The 17,735-nt window shown below is 44.5% G+C and overlaps 1 protein-coding gene across 1 annotated transcript; it reads right to left on the bottom strand.

The window, feature by feature from the left end:
• Nucleotides 1-2,809: 2,809 nt before the first annotated feature.
• On the bottom strand, nt 2,810-15,354 carry SC5D (sterol-C5-desaturase). The gene is made up of 5 exons (XM_074936949.1): nt 15,201-15,354; nt 12,012-12,229; nt 10,781-10,913; nt 8,630-8,730; nt 2,810-6,932 (listed from the first exon to the last, which is right to left on the bottom strand). The coding sequence occupies exons 2-5, from the start codon at nt 12,219-12,221 to the stop codon at nt 6,480-6,482; spliced, it is 897 nt and encodes a 298-aa protein (XP_074793050.1). The 5' UTR covers nt 12,222-12,229; nt 15,201-15,354; the 3' UTR covers nt 2,810-6,479.
• Between the last annotated feature and the right edge of the window lie 2,381 nt (nt 15,355-17,735).

The raw sequence follows: 17,735 nt of genomic DNA on the forward strand, positions 1-17,735 counted from the left end.
TAACACGGCTGTTACTCTGAAACCTGTCTTATATGTAGGTACAGCACCTAATATGAGGAAGTTCATCTTGGTTGGGCCCTCTAGTCACTACAACGTGCAAATAATTCTTCTCCTGTTAAACCTGTTTAGCAAAAATGCGGCTAGTCTGGACAGTCTTGCATTACTGTTTAATTCTAATTCAGAGCCAAAAGGTCAACTGAGTTGAGAGTTAATCAGTCTGAGAACCTGAGTTAGTGCATCTCCCTAGTTTCACTGTAGCCAGGGAAGCTCAGTCACATTAAAAGCCCTAATAGGGGATGTTAGCAAGACATCTGATGATTTACTGTGCCATGGCTGGCTACCCTCGCACCCTTCTGTTAGGGTGGCCTTGTGTCCTCGCATAAAGTGGGATGCTGGTCGCATCCTTATTCCTTATGCATATTATAAAGGTGTTCAGAGGATCCAATCACACTTGGAGGCCCGTTGTGCTCGGTGCTATACAAGCAGAGTAAAAGACAGCCCCTGCCTCAAAGAGCTGGCTGTCTATTTTAATCTGACACAATAAATGGGGAGGGGAGGTGGAGGATGAGGATACCAGAGATAGGAACATGAGGTTGTGCTCACAACTAACATGTTACAAGTCACTTTATCTGTCTCTATAAATATGGCTATATGGGAATCACCAGGGATACTCATATTTGTATTGTCACTGGCCATGGTTAGCTGGTAATTTCTGCAGGCATCAGTAAATAGGTGTGGAGGAGGACTGGGAAGCAGTCTTGCAAATTAGCTCAAGGGAATCCATGCACAAGACTGTATGGCAGAAAGATGTCTGTGCAAGAAGCAGAGAAACAGGCCATGGAAGGAGAAATTCTTGGTACAGCAAAAGGGACAATATGCTCAGCTAGGAGAAAAGGCAGGTAGAGAGGGGCTGAGTTGTGGAGGGCCTTTAAGGAAAGGACTATCATTGTGGCTGCTAAACTAAAGGGGGTTTACATGCACAACCTGCCTGCCCCTGTGAGGGCCATCTCTAGCACCTTCTTTGTGACAGGACAGCTGCAGGAGGAGCAAATACCACTTCCTGCTTGATTGTGTCTCTTGGTGTTCAGAGAACACTGAGCAGCAGAGCAAAGGTGTCCACCCACAAGGTTAGGGGGTGCCAGAAACAGAGGCTGAAAACCTGTAGGTGAGGCCCCCTGTTTTCATCCCTTTTGTGTATCTCAAATCATAAGCAGGAGAATTTTTTTTTTGTTTTGGGCCTTGGTAAATAATTTATGTGAAATGGTCTTCAATGCCTCTGCATGATTTATTTGTGCCTTGATAAGACTGGATTGTCACTGCAAGCATGACTAATTTATTGCCACCTTGGTAATGAAGGGTTACATTTTCTAAAGGGAGAAATGAGCTGTAGGTGCAAAGTGGAACACTGCTAACTACCTGACTTATATGTGGAACTGGCACTCCCAAAAGGGAAGATGGGTGTTATGAAAATTAGGTGCTTAAATACTTACAAAAATTTGGCAGGAGGTTAAAGATTCACATGGATGCCTAGGAGGGTTTTCAAATGTGCCTATGCAGGGTAAGGTGCCTAACTCTTATTGGTTTCAATGTCAATAGGACTTGGGCACCTTACCCTGCATAGGCAATTTTGAAAATACCATTAGGCATCTGTGTGCATGTTTAGGGCCAGATTCTGAAACATATGGAGGCACCTAAGTGTTTAAACATTAGTGATTGACTCAGGTGACTGGTGGTAGGATAGAGGAAGGAGTTTGAATCCTCTGTTTGGTCTCTGAGGGACCTGGTGTCAATGGGCAATCAGAGACTAAGGACTGAAAGACAATAGAAACAAGACCATCTTCTCACCTCTTGAGATAGTATCTCCTGCTCAGGCTGGAGGAAAGTTGGCAGGGCCAGTTCTCATTACCTACACCGTTCCTTGTAGAAAAGGAGTACTTGTGGCACCTTAGAGACTAACCAATTTATTTGAGCATAAGCTTTCGTGAGATGAAGTGAGCTGTAGTTCACGAAAGCTTATGCTCAAATAAATTGGTTAGTCTAAGGTGCCACAAGACCTCCTTTTCTTTTTGCGAATACAGACTAACACGGCTGTTACTCTGAAACTTGTTTGGATAGAGAGCTGCAGTCTCTAGAGGTATCAGTCTGGCCTCTCTTCCAATCACTATGTCTTACCTCTTTGCAAAAGGGCACTAGAAAGCCTGGCTGGCATTCCTGATCTTCTATACACACACACACACACACACACACACACACACCTTATGCTGTAGTCTGTAGGCAGATGAAGTGGACTGAGGACTCCGTAATCCCTTCTGGGTTTATTGTGGTGACACCACTGATCCATGGGGTGGGGTCTTGCTTTTACCTATTTTATTAATTCTCCAGCCACCCAGCAGTTAAACCACCTCTGTAAAATTCCTTTTATTCTCTCAGGCGTGCAATGGTGCTTTACAGATTCACCATGTCCTTCACCAAAGAGCACCCACATCCAGCATCTGAGCTGACCAAGTACCAAACAGGTGCGCTCAGCACCTGGAAAGGGCCTTAAAGAAAGCCCACATCCTTTTTCTTTGTTCTGACACAAGCAGAATGGCTATACTTGTTCAAACACTCTGTGGCAGTGTCAGACTGCAAGCAAAAATAATACAGCCAGTGGGAATAGGCACTTGCTTCTTACTCTGTTCAAAGATTTGTTGCAGAGGCCATTTCTCCTCCAAATCATCCTTTGGCTGTAGAGATATCTTGTAAAGTGAAGAACAAAACCATTGCACATTTAGTTCATTTAAAATGCAGAGACTTTTATTACTTGTTCAGAAAACATTAGCATTAAAGACCAACACACACTGGTCTGCAACAACTCCTTTTAACACAACCTTCATACAGTAACTTCACGTGTTATTTACACAAACATACTATGAACTCTCTCCTGCCTCTGTGCCATGGCTCGTTTTCAGGAGGGTAAAGGTCTGTGCAAGCCGCTTCACTTGTTTACAGCATGAACCAGAGACATTCTGTTGGAACACTGCTGTGCATGCATCACACTCTAGCCACTGGGAGGGACTGGCAGGCAGAAGTACGCAGAAGTTTCTAAAGTTGGAAACGACTGACGAACCTGTACCCACATCCTGCCTTGCCAAATCTGAACCGGAGAACACTAAGACAGAGGTTCCCACCAACTGGTATCCAACACTCACCCATCTCTGCTTGAATATGGGGCTTGTGAGTTCTAGACGTCTTAGTCAAGTCACACATGCTTCAACTCCCTGTGCAGCTTGGGCACCCCTTGGAAGGAAGGGGTCACAGAGCTGTAGTCCAACAAACCAGGCAGTGTTGCGCTAAGAGGTTGGGAACTGGTGCGCCAAAGATTTCTCCTTTCTTTGCAGTTAACACATCAATCCACTCTAAACTGCTCTTACCATCTCAACTTACATGCCTGCTTCCCTTCCTCACCCAGTGCTCTTCAACTATTTAGTTATTTGGAATATTTAATTTATGGATAATATATTGGTCATGCTACTACAGCCAACAGTGCATAGCATTTGGTGAACAAGCTCACACTGTCCAAACAGCCTTCTCATAAGGAAGGCTACCTTTTTCCTACTTTGATCATCCATTTCTTCTATGTGTTCACTGTTCTAATTGCTGATATCTAACCACTCTATGCATTAGCATTTCTCTAACTAATTTATGAACAGAGCAGGGGACTGACTTTCAGCTGAAGTCAGTGGGAACTGCAGATGTTCAGCATCCCTGAAAAACCAAGCCCTAACTGCATTATTTTGTTCTCCATTTAAAGACTTATAACAGGCATTTGGTTTCCATTGGGGGACTTTGCTATTCTGTCTGTATTAATATTTGCACTTCTGATTTGTATTTTAGAAGTGCTTTTTGAATGGAACTTACCCTGTAGGGGGGAAAAGGCTCTTCATGATCATACCTAGATTTTCAAAACAAAAAACCACACACATGCTTTAAGCCCCCTCCTGCCTACCTTACAGTGAGTTGGGCACACAAGAGCAGAATAAGGCCCCACAGGACTTCAGGAGAGGTATTTAATGAACTTCACAAACCAAAACCTCATATGTTCCCCAATTCTCCCAGGAACCAAGTGCTCAGAAGTAGAGCAGGAGCAACAGCTTTGGTGCATGCCCGCAACCTACCCCTGTACAGGCCAGCCAGAGTCCTGCTGAGCCAGCACCAGGCTTCAGAAGCACCCACTGAAATAGTTGGGACAAGAACTCCAGGGCACAGGTACAGCTATTTCAGAGCAGCATAAATCAGAATCCAGTATGCAGTTCCCCTGGCTAATGGAGCTATTTAAGACCTTAGCAACACAGGGCAGGTCATTTTGCTCCAGCGGGTCTGGGGAAGGGGAGAGAGCCTGGTGGGGCTGAAACCTCTACCAATTGGTTGCTCTGTTCCATTCTCAAACAACCTTCAGAGGGGATGAGGCTGCTAAGTGTTAGGGCTCAGCAGCCAACCTTTTCTACAGTGGTCCTTTTTATCATGCAAGTTTCATAGTGTTTTCCTACACAGCTTCTCTGCCTGCAAGGCCGGTTCTACCCTGCTCCCCATTCAAACTATTTCACCACAGATAAATTGTAAGGGAACTCTTACTGCCATGCAAGATTTAAAAACAGATGATACTACTATACACCAGGGGATCCTTGCTTCCTGAAGGAGGGGGGCAGGAAAAAAAACCACACACACCATTCCTCTTCAGCTCTCTCCTCATGTTAGGAAATTTTGTAATGCTAGGTAAACTGTATTAGAACCAGCAAAGCTTTAATCTCTTGTAAGCAGTTTTTAAAAGAACTGGTTTCTAGAGCTGATAAGAAAAACCTAAGATTTAAACTAACTAGGCTGTTAGAAAACTGTAAAACAGAATCATCTTCAAAATTCTTAGAAGCACACCTGTTCTACATCAAAGCTGTGAGATTTAGTGTAGTGCATGTCTGCACAATAAAAATATTTTTGATTGATTACTCTTAAGTCAGATGCTAACAGGGAGAAAAGAAAAAAGCAGCAAATAGAAAGCCAGTAAGTCACCTGGTAGCTTTCCCAAACTGATGTGAAGTGAATGTTAAGACATCTGCAAGTATTTCCCCACTTCTGAAAACAGTGGCCAAACTTAAAAAGTTTTCCTTCCTTCAAAAGGTACAGTATTACTGTAGGATTTCAACCTGCCAGCTGATTTCCACAGGAATTATAAATACATTTGTCAAAAGACTACCAAAAAACTCAGATTGAGAAGAATTTCCTCAAGGACAGAATTCCTGATGCTATAAATCTAAAGTGGGAGAAATTACCCTGTTTGAAAAATACTGAAAGCTTCTTGGAAGTACAGTCTATGTTCCTACAGTTACTTTGGGCAGTCATTCTGCATGATTTGATTGGGAAAATTGACAATCTAGAATACAATTACTTTATTTGTAGCAAATGCTATTATATCAGTGCTAAAAATATACACAACATGCAAAAAGTTATGCTCTTGTCATGTTGTTCAAAGACCTTCTATTAACCATTAGAGATGGGAGCTCATGCTTTCAAATTCATTAAGCCCAAGTATAAGGCAATATAAATGAGGGCAGGTGGAAAAAAATGTTCCAGTTGACAATGCAATAGCATTGATAGATCCATTCAAACAATATGACATGTAGTTTATATAAACAGTGTAAGATTTTATTTAAAAAATGGTAGGGCTGGTCTATCTTCCTCCTATTTTAAGATCACAAAATTTCTGCCAGAACAATATTAGCTCTGTTTTGATTCAGATGGTTTCTATTTTAATGCTAAGCTAATATATAAAAGTTGCTGGATAAGTAATTGGGAAAATGTGTGTTCCCTCTTATTAAGCTGGAGGTATGTGCATGCAGAAAAGTATAGTCACACATTCCATATGCAAAGCATTAATTTATATTGACGCACACGTCTTCCTTTATTCGATCAATTTTCCTTTGACGTACACTGAGCCAATAATGAAATTTCTGTATAGCGCCACCTACAGCATCCTGGCTCAATTAGCAAAATTCCTAGTAAGCTATCACTGTGCAGAGATCACTTACTATCTGAAATAACGTACTTCCAGGAGAAAGCTTTTGAGTATGGCAAAAAGATCTGTTATTGCTGTTATGGCAGAATTGAAATGCAGCCTTAATACATTAGAGCCTATACTAGAAAATGCACTCCCAATTTCAATGCTCTGACATGTGCATTAAGTGCTGCAGAAAAATCTTTTCATTATTGCATCAACATTAGACATTACATAGGTCTTATGCTTTTTACTCTCACCATACATGGCCCCCATTATGGGACTGTATTGTGGTACTTAACTACACAGCTCCACCATAACCACCCTACTAAGCACCTAAAATGCTTGCATCCCAAGAATGCTATAATAGGGGAAGGGCTCTTTATAAGTAGGTTTTTCCTTTTAAAAAAACTGTAAAAGTCAGGGCCTTTTTACAATAGCTTGAGGAAATTTATTCATTCTTTGGACTGTCTCTATTCACCAATTCTTCATCCAGATGGCCATTTTTAATACTGGCCAATTCTCCGCTCTTTAGCTTTTTCAAATAATCATGTGGCCCTTTCCCTTCAAAGGATGAGGGGCTTTTGTAGGAGCCCCCAATTTTATCCCAGAGTGTGAAATACTGACCGTAGTTGTAATCAAAATACAAGTGATGATCGGTGTGATGGGCAGAGCCATTGATAATGTGTTTCAAGAAATCCGGCACACGGTAATCGCCATCATGAATAGAGATTGTCCAGACATTGACAGCAATGTAGAGACCCAAGTAGGTCACTTTGTGCAAAGGAAAGAGGAAAGGATAGATGTGATATGGAATACTCTGCAGGAAGCCATCCACAGGGTGGAAGGCGTGACTTGCAAATGGCGTAGCAACCTTCCAGCGGTGATGGGGCTTGTGCAGACGCTAAAGAACAGAACAGAGTTAGTGCCTATGTTTTGACAAGGCAAAAAAAATTGGGGCTTCAATCTGGCACCTCCTAGCTCTATACTGCCTACCATATGACTAGCAATATGTCTGCATAACTGCATTTTACTGTAGCTCTATTTCTTCCTGGTCTCTCAACTTGTAAACCAAGACAGGGTACAGTGGTAGCCAGACACATGCAAGCTCTGCTCAAGCTTGTGTGCTAAAAAACACTGGCCATGGTGAGATCTTTGGCTAGCTGCCAGAGTCTGTACCCAGGGGACTGGGCAGCTCAAATGCGCTGCTGCAACCACACTGCCATTTTAGTGTGCTAGCTGGAGCCGAGTCAGCTGCTGTGTAGACATACATTGCTGCTTTGGCAGGGGAAATGTCTGGAAGCAGGTCCAAATGGCTTATTTGCCACCCTGCAATTTGTGGTGTTTAAATCACTCCTGTACTGCAGAGAACAAGGTCAGATGAAAAAGGACATTTTTCATCTAGAGTTTGACACCCACAGAATTGAAGATTTCCACCGTGTTAATGGGTCAGGTTAACTAGTGACACCACCAGGGCCATGAGAAACAAACATTTCTCTTATGCTAGATAAAAATAAAAATCTAGTCCTATGTTATGCTTAGGGTCTGATCTGAAAGCCAGTCAGTGGAAAGATTCCACTTCTACTTCAATGGGGTGTATTCACAATGTCTTTTACAGGCAATCCTAACCAGTTCCCTGTGGGTTAAGTAATCTCATTTTGCCAACATGGAAACTGAGGCAGAAAAGGGGATGTGACTTATCCTAGGCTGTAGGGGGAATTCTCTGAACTGGATTCAAACACAAGAGTTCCTGGCTCCCACACCTGAGCTCAGACCAGGAGCTGAAACCTAAAATGCTCACTTACATTATACCACCATTGGACTAGAAGGAATTAAGCATGTGAGTAGCCCCAATTAATCCCATGGGATTACTCATGTGCATCAATTCTTTGATTGAGGCCTAAAGCCTTTATTTTTCAAAAGACATTGTGACAATGTCAATAAACATTGACATATAAGGTACACAAGCAAAATACACTGGGGAGGAAAAAACCTCAGCCCCATCCCAGCCCTTATGCTGCTTAAAGAGGGCCAGAGCTGAGTGAAGGGCCAGAGCTAGGGAGGATTCCTCCAGCACAGGAACTGTGGCAGACATTCATAAGGCTGCCCTCCAAGGACTCCCCTTGCAAAACCCAGCATAAGGGACAGCACAGGGACAGGGCTGGGAAGGGTACATCAAAGAGATTCTGAGCAGTATTGCCACAAAGGAGGCTAGCCTGGGGAAGCTGCCATGCCTTAGACACACCCTCATGGCTCCTACCCCCAGAGGAGCCCAGGGTCAGGTAGGCACAAAGGTGGCTTAAAGCCACTTAGCCCTCCTCCTTCTGGGCTGCAAGTTCTGCGTTACCTTTTAGAGATCTTTGTATCTATAGTAAAAAACCCAGTAGCGTTCCATTACATTTTAAAGCAGTCTTGCTAAACTGCCATTAAAATATACTAAACCAGACAGACTTGTCTGTCCTTTCTAATGAAGGATATTTTACTCAGCCCTTCTGGGCAACTGCTCTGCTTTTAAAAAAGGGAGGGTCACATCCCGGGTGAGTGGTTATACAAAGTTGTTCCGACATCTAGTAAGCTTTATATCTATATCACTACTTATACCTTGTACACAAGTTTATGATGGAGGAACCTGTGAATCCAGTAAATGCACATGTCGGTGAAGAAGAGGAAAGAGAGCATGCTAAGGATTACACCAAACCATCCTAGGAAAAATAAGAGATTAGACAATTAGGTAAGTGTCAAGATTGTGAGAAATAAGTCTGAAAAGGTACAAGGAGCACATAGAATTATGAAAGATTTTACTTCTATATCCTGAGGCTAAATCATTTAGGTTATAAAGAACAAGCTCAGCCCAACAGGATTTGCATTGTATTAGTGTAGCGATTCTTGCTGGTGAAAAGTTGGGATTGCTTTTAGGTGCTAAAATGCTGAACTGAATCTAATGGAGAAGATTTCAGTATGGTCTCATCCATAAAGAGATGTGATCTGATCTTAACACCGTCCTCCTAAAAACACATTAGCTACTTGACAGTGTCCTTTAAAGTTACACTTCCACACACCAGCGTATATAAACAGATAGAAACATATGCAGTTTTTCCAAAACACAGGTGAAGACAGGACGCAACACAAGACTGTTGTTTCCACTTTGGAACCAGTGCACAGACTGGATAAATGCAGCCAACAGAGATACTGAAGTTAGGTTGAGTCTCCTAGTTTACAGAGACTTGATTTAAAACAAACAAACAAACGCCCTTATTACCACTAACACCTTCAAACTGAAAACCACAACTATTTACTTTGTTGCTTATTACCAGTACAAAATGTAAACCTGGCCAACGAAACAGTAAACTCTCATTGTTTTCTGTGCCTCTCCCCCTGCCCCATCTCTGTTGGGCCCCTGTCCTGACTCTTACTTAGGTTATAATCATTTGGGGACAGGGGCCATCTGTTTGTTACACATTTGTATGCCACCTAGCACGGTGGGGTCCTGGTCTCAGATTGGGCTCCTAAGCCCTGCTGTAACAAATGGTGGATTCCCAGTGCTGCAGTGTTTGGGTTGCAGTTCTGCAGGGGAATGTTTATTTATTTGTTTAACTGAAACCATTTCTAGTGGAGGGAATGGAATGCATGAAAAGGGTTTTGTAAAAAAAAAAAAAAAAAAGAGCTCAGACAAAAATGTAAGTTGCAGGCTGCCCTGAAAGCTTCCAATTGTGCAGAAAGGCATGAGGAGCAGCATCCACCCAAATGTTCTCTCTAACTGGAATCCCACTTTTTAGGTGTGTATGGGAGGTAACTCTTGATTATGCCCTTAGACTTGTACAGCACTCAAAGAACAAACCTAAACAAAGATTTAATTTCAGGCAGGGTTTTTGTAAATGAATCTATTTAAAGATAGATAGCATGAGCCACTAGAGAGAACTGAGTTGCCTCTTTGATGGCAAACCATTAATGCTGTCAGCTTCACTAAAAATAGGGACTGATTCTTCAGTTTTAGCTCTTGGATGCACAAGTGGGAGGAATAAGAAACATACCTAGCACACACAACGCCACCACCATTTGTGCCAGACTATCTTGTGTCTACACGTGAAAAAGATAAAGACAAGCTTCTCTTCAGGTGAGGTTTGAAGAGGGTGTAGACACTAAGGCCCTCTCATTTATGGTGGTGTCAATCAGGAGTAACTGCACTGAAGTCAAAGGAGTTACACAGTAATTGTCAGGATCAAAGTCCTTTTGTTTAAGTCCCTTGCCAAGAGGAAACTTTTTTGGAGAATTTTAAAGCATCGGAGTTCTGACAGAACGCATGCCATTGTGTTCTTTTGTTGAAGTAATATACAGTTCAGCTCAGCTTTGGAAGCAGCCGGGTGTAATACAGCTAGATACATTTTAATAAACCATTTAGGCAACCTATCAATTTACATAGCATTTTCAGCACAAAGGCATGTTCTCTCACTAAAAGGAGAGAGAATAAATAGGGCTGGACACACTTAAGGCAAAAGAGGTGAGGAGGAAGTAGGTTTTACAGAGCAAGAGAGGTGAGAAAGTTAGTGGGAGATTGTATTCCAAGCTAAGGGGCTAGTAGGGATTAGAGTGAAGCTAAGAGGGAAGAATGAAATGCATTAACAATTGAAATGTAGCTAGGATGCTAAGTATTAGTATTGTAGGGCCTAGTACCCCATTGTGCTAGGCTCTGTACATTGGAAAAAAGACAGCTCCGGACCCAAGGAGCTCAGTTTAAGTAATGAATTTCCATACCATATGGAGAGTCTTCAATGTTGTCATAAAGCCTGCTGTAACCTCTGACCTCTGCAAAGAAGAGTGCAACTGTGGGGATGCTGATCCAGGGCAGTGACTGCAGAGCATATTTTATCTCGAGCTGCACCTGATTCTAAATAGAAAAGCAGACAGGTTTTAAATTTTCCAAGAGAATTTGAGTGACTTTTCTGCAGAACAGGAAGAGCAGAGGCACTGCCAACTTCATGCCTGCTTCTGCCCCAGATCAGTGGGCCAATTAAACCCCCTCACAATACACTCATTTTGTAGAAAAGACCTAAAGCACCACCCTCGTAATAATCCTCATGAATCAAATTTCCTCTGCCATGTTCTGTCATGAGAGCAATTCATTATCCACTGCCAGTACAGTCCTGCCAATAGTGGTCTTTGCTGTCATAAGGTTGTTCGTCAAGGAAGTGGCACTTTGTCTCTCTACCTTTAAATATGCAAAACCTCCCTGCCGTTGTATTTTTGGAAGAACAACTGTTGGCCTCAGAAATGCTGGGCTGGAAGGGCCTCACAAGGTCAACTAGTCCATCCCCTTGTGTGGAGGCAGAATGAAGTTAATTTATAATTAGGAGTCCTTTCCACCCACCATCGCTTTTGTTCTTAAGGTGAAGTTTCATGTTTGCATAATGCAATGTAGCCTTGAGATTGGAGGGTGCTTTACCTGTATTTGATTTATCTGATAGGCAGCAGGCAATGGAGGAAATGAGTACAACGTTAAGAAGCTGCCAGTCCCAAGTTCCAATTCTGGTTTATTCACTGGCTTACTATTTAGTCTTGGGCCACTTAAACTCTGCCTCAGTTTCCCCAGCTTTCAAATGCTGACACCTACCTCTCTCGGGGGTATTGAGAGGGTTAATTACAGTAGAATCTTAGAGTTACGAAGACCTCAGGGAAATGGAAGTTATAACTCTGAAACAAACTTTCTTTCAAAAGTTTACAACTGAGCATTGACTTAATACAGCTTTGAAACTAATATTCTGAAGAAAAATGGCACTTAACCATCTTAATTTAAAACCAATCACAGAAGCAGTTTCTGCCTCAAGTCTTCCTCCCCCAAACAAGAGTCAGAGTCCATGTGGATCCTCTTAATAGTTGACAAATATTTGAGGTGTTATGAATGCATATTTAACCTTAACTCAGCACAGAATATGAATTCTTGAGAGGTAAAGCTGTTATACTAGGAAAAGGCTGAAGTTCTGCTCACCTCTAGAAACTGGGGGTGTTGCTTCAGAGAGTGATCAAAAACCAAGTAGTAGCTCAAAGTTCCAAACAGCAAATAAAGCACAAGTGCACCAAGATTTGTTACAATGAGGAGACTGGTGATCTGTCGAAAGGGCTCATCCTCAGGCCATGTGGTTGGATACACATATGGTGTAAAAAAGTTGTAATCTACATAGTTCAGGACTAGATCCATTGTTATACCTATGGAACATAACAAGTGCATTAATGCTCTGCCTCCAATGGAAACAGTTACATGTCAATGGCATAAACCACCACAATTCTGTGTTCTAAATCCATGATACATATGGATATTTAATCTCATGTACTTGGATAAACAATTTCACTTGACTGTTGTAAGTAGTAGTATGTCGGACTATGAATGGTATGTTGTTTCAAGTATACATCTTATATATAAGAGCCTATTCCATACTTTTGAAAAACCAGTGAGAAGTTCTATTTATCTTCACTAAACAGGTATAGCTGGTTAACAGCTATGTAGCTTCCCCCACCTACATGCCTCAGTGAGAACTAAAGCCCTAGGTTTGTCCTAGTTAGGACTTCCAATTTTTTCCACAAGTAGTGAAGTGGTAAAATTTTGAAAAGCAGTAACTGGCTTAGGAGTCTGAGTCTCACAGACTTTCAGTGGCACATAAACACCAAGACCCAGATCCTCAAAGGTATTTAGGCACCTAACTCTGGTTGATTTCAGTGGAAATTAGGAGCCTAAATATCTTTGAGGATCTGTGCCCTAGGCACTTTTGAACATTTTACCTGTAGTCCTCCTCTCCAGTTAGAGAGCTGCTATACAACAGTAGTTCTCTACCTTTCCAGACTGCTGTACCTGTTTCAGGAGTCTGATTTCTCTCATACTCAAAGTTTCACATCATTCAAACTGCTTACTTATAAAATGAGAAAAAATACAAAAAAAGCATCACAGCACACTGTCACTGAAAGAGGGCTTATTTTATCCTTTTGTCTGTATGAAATTTTAGTTTGTACTGTCTTGGCTAGTGCTTTTTATGTAGCCTGTTGTAAGATGAAGGCAAGTATCTGGTCAAGTTGATGTACCCCCTGGAAGACCTCTGCATAACCCCAGGGGTACATATACCCCTGCTTGAAAACCACTGCCACACAAGACCACACTTTTTTTCAAGTGGCAATTAGTAAAGCAGTTTAAACAATTTTTCATGCAAGACTGCAACTTGTACTAGTCCCCCAAACCCTGGTCAATACTCCCCTGATAAATTCATTTCAAGGGAGGTTATCACCCATAAGTTTGTTTGAAATTCCAGCCCCAAATATGCCACAAGCTTTCCTCTTACCAAAACTTAAGACTTGTGTCTCACCATGAGAGTTTTAAACATGACCTGAAGTGGCCACATCTAAAGCAAGAAGCAAGGTCTGTGAGCATGGCCCATGAAGTCCCTGGCTTCTCTGCTGAGGTGGCCATTTGTTATAAGTAGACCCTAAATTTCTGAATTTTCAAAATTTGTTTTTAACAAAAGATTTCCACCAATTTTTGACCATCTCTTTTAATAAAGACTTCTCTACTGGACAGCTGCATTTTTTTAATCTACTGATGAAAAGTGCTAAATAAGAAATATGCACTGAGACCACCAAGTTATTTCACAGCTCAGATCAAAAGCAAGCAGCGGGGGCCAGATCATGATCCCTTTACTCTTAAGGGGTGACCTGTTAAAATACAAAGGCACTACAGATGTGAACAACTTTCACCAATGTGAGTAAGGCATTCAGTCTCATGGATGGCAACTGATTTCTCTCAAGAGTGACCCAAGCCAGATTAGAAGAAGCAGTGACGGAGACAAAAAAGAAGGTCCCTCTTGTGACAAGACTCCTGCTGGGCTCTTTAAAATAGAAGACATTTACAAAGGTCTCCTCCTGTGCAATTTGAGAAGGGGAAAAAAGGGAAGGTAAAACTGCTCCAGTCAGAGATCATGCAAAGATCAGTGAGAATAGATCCCTGAAAAGGGAAAAGGAAAAGACAGTTTGCCCCCATCTGTCACAGATATGCATGCAGTGGGGTGATACTCCCACAGCCAGAACTGAACCTCCCACCCTGCTGGGATGGTCTCTGAACTGGAAATGTGGGGGTTAGTGCCTACCCCACCACCCTGCACCCCCTAGTCATCATCCCCCCCCCCCCCCCATCTCCTTCTGCTGCCTCCCCCTTCACCCCCTCACTCTCCTTTGCTAAAAACTCCTCCCTAGTCTCCCCCTGCACCCCCTCCCCCCAGTGTGCCCCTGCATCTCCCCCCCCCCCCATCTCCTTCTGCTCCCTCCCCCTTCACCCTCCTGCACCCCCCCCTCTCCTTGGCTAAAAACTCCTCCCTAGTCTCCTCATTGCACCCCCAGTCTCCCCCGGCATGCACCTCCCCCCCCCCCCCCCATCTCCTTCTCTCCCTCCCTCTCACTCTCCTTTGCTAAAAACTCCTCCTTGCACCCCCTAGTCTCCCCCTGCACCCCTCCCCCCAGTGTGCCCCTGCATTCCCCCCCCCATCTCCTCTGCTCCCTCCCCCTTTACCCTCCTGCACCCCTCCCCCCAGTGTGCCCCTGCATTCCCCCCCATCTCCTCTGCTCCCTCCCCCTTTACCCTCCTGCACCCCTCCCCCCAGTGTGCCCCTGCATTCCCTCCCCCCCCCCATCTCCTTCTGCTCCCTCCCCCTTTACCCTCCTGCACCCCTCCCCCCAGTGTGCCCCTGCATTCCCCCCCCCATCTCCTTCTGCTCCCTCCCCCTTTACCCTCCTGCACCCCTCCCCCCAGTGTGCCCCTGCATTCCCCCCCCCATCTCCTTCTGCTCCCTCCCCCTTTACCCTCCTGCACCCCTCCCCCCAGTGTGCCCCTGCATCCCCCCCCCATCTCCTTCTGCTCCCTCCCCCTTTACCCTCCTGCACCCCTCCCCCCAGTGTGCCCCTGCATTCCCCCCCCCATCTCCTTCTGCTCCCTCCCCCTTTACCCTCCTGCACCCCTCCCCCCAGTGTGCCCTGCATTCCCCCCCCCATCTCCTTCTGCTCCCTCCCCCTTTACCCTCCTGCACCCCTCCCCCCAGTGTGCCCCTGCATTCCCCCCCCCCATCTCCTTCTGCTCCCTCCCCCTTTACCCTCCTGCACCCCCCAGTCTCTCCCAGCGTGCACCCCCTCCCCCGTCTCCTACCTGCCCCAGCCGAGCCCCTCCCCGCTGACGGCCCGAGTCCGCCGCGAGCGGCTGTAGCGCGGAGATGGGGGCGTGGCCACCTCGGCTTCCCCCCACCCCCGCCCAGCGCGGCAGGGAGGCGGGGCTTCGAGGTAGCCTGAGGAGGCGTCAGAGCCCGGCCCGGCTCGCGCGTTGCGTGACGCAGGCGGCGCGCGGCTGCCGCGCTCCCGCAATAGGTGGGCGCCGGCTCCGCCCCGCGAGCGAGGCGGGGGCCGGGCCGGTGCGGAGCTCGTGCCCTGCGGGGCCCCGTGCTCTGCTAAGCAAATGCACGGTCGCGGCGCAGGTGTCATGCGTGCCATTTTCAGAGGTGTTACCGGGGGGGGGGAGAATTGGCACCTTTCTGCCGCTTAAGAAGGTGCGAGCAGAGCAGGCAGCCCCCCGAAGGAAGGGCTCGATTAGTCAAGTGTCCCCTTTATCACTGCATCGCAGGCTTGCCGTGATGGAGCCAATCGTGGTGTCCCGAGCAAGATTACAAAAGGAGGTAGGTTTATTACAAGGAGGTATTAGAATCAGACATGTAGGGCTGGAAAAGGCGTCTCCAGAGGAGATCAAGTGTAGCCCCTTGCACCCAGGGCCAAGAAAACCGAGACCATCCCAGGCGGATGTGTGTGTAACCTATACTTAAAAACCTCCATTGATGGCGATTGCACAGCCTCCCTTGGAAGCCTATTCGAGTTTAACTACCCCTGTAGTTAGGAAGGGCCAGAATCAGTTAGCTAGCTCTTGATGTTTGGAAGTATTTGATAACAATTGGCATGTCTAAGCTATTGAAGGGAGAAAAACAAGTCTGTTGAAAAGAACCACCACAAGACCCATTCTGGGGATGTGGAGTTCTTGTATTACCATGGAAATGGATGCTGTAGAAAAAGCCCAAGATGATCCAGGAGGTGTGGACTGGAGGAGGGAAGGAAAAGACAACACCTTCCAGTCATCTGGGAAATATTTCCCCAACCTTTGGAAAGGTTAGCTGAATACTCCTAAACACAGAACATGAACTAGTTAGATGCTGTATGCCAGGTATCTGTTTTATGTAAATCAGTCACTATTGGGCCTGTGTCACAATGTATCTGGTGTGCATTTTAAGCAGCTCACTGCCGTATCCTTTCTGAAAGGAGGTTACTGGGGGTTCAGTTAGAAGGTCCCAGTTGGAGACTAATGACTACTCACCCTGCATACTGTTTTGTGGGCTGTATTTTACAATCTGTTGAACATTTGATAACCTATGCTGGTATGAAGACAGGAAATACAGCAAATCAAACCAGTGAACCATCTAGCATCTTCTCCTAGGGCGGCCCATATCAGACACCTGACGGAAGGTGTGGCAATGCCTATAGTAGAAAATGAGTAACCTGCCTGCAGGAGACGTCTTTCCAGTCGCGATATGTTGCTAAATGATCCTGATGTTCAAGCACCCAAATACGTGCTGGGTCTCTCTCAGTACCCAGTAAAGCTACATTACTAACAAAGGCCCTGATCCTGAACTGTTAATCAGTGGGAGTTTTACCATTGACTTCAATGGGTGCGGGACTAGTCCCAAAGAAAAAGACTACCTAAACTCAGCAGGACCCAACAACTGCCAGTCAAACATACCACAATAAAAAGCCTATTTAAAATCATCTCATTAATAAAACAGGAGTGGCAACAACTGGTAGGCATTTGTTTCTCTCCAAATGGGTTAATGGCTTTGAAATGTCAGTTGGTATGCAAAATGGCAGATTCTCTGTCACTGGGAAGGATTAAGACTCCTGCAACTTGTTTTGTGAGCAATAACCACACAAATGTGGTTTGAGTGCTTGGAAAGTCCATGCTTTGCAAATCTGAATTTCAATCAATTAGCAGGTATCAAGAATTGCACCTATAGTGTTCAAATAGGTTGTCAATGCTAGAAAATCTAGCATTATCTCTCCATAAAAAGAAATTACATTACACTTTTGAAGGACTTGAAAGCTATGCTGTGTATGACTTCCTTGTTTTATTCAGAGAATATATGAAATATAGTGTAGGTTGAGGGACAGAGATTGTTGCTGATACCGTTAAAACATCAGATGGTCATCCCTTACTGTGTGACACCATTAACAATATTTGTTACCGCTATAGGAATAGGAAGTGTATAATGGTGAAGATCAAGGACCTATATAGGGCTTGAGTTTGTTTCTATATATTCTACATGGATCTCGATGCATCCATGCAATGCCTCCCACATCTACACTGTTACTTTTAGGAGTGTAGCACCCTGCTGCCTTCCAGTTGCCAGAGTCTTTCCCCACCACAAAGGCAGGCTCCTGCAGCGGTCAAAGGCTCTGGCAGTGGTGAACTGGAGCCAGAACCAGAGCCTTTCCCTGCCTGATGTAGCTACACACCATAGTGACAAGTGTGGATGCAGCCTGATTTCACCGTGGTGTGTAGCTACACATGCACTGCCCCTACTCTACATGCTACTACAAGTGAAATGGAAAGTGAAACTGACCAGGGCAAGTAGAGGGGGCAAACAGTGAA

The sequence above is a fragment of the Natator depressus genome, chromosome 22, assembly GCF_965152275.1.
Source record: "Natator depressus isolate rNatDep1 chromosome 22, rNatDep2.hap1, whole genome shotgun sequence".
Taxonomy (NCBI): Eukaryota; Metazoa; Chordata; order Testudines; family Cheloniidae; genus Natator; species Natator depressus.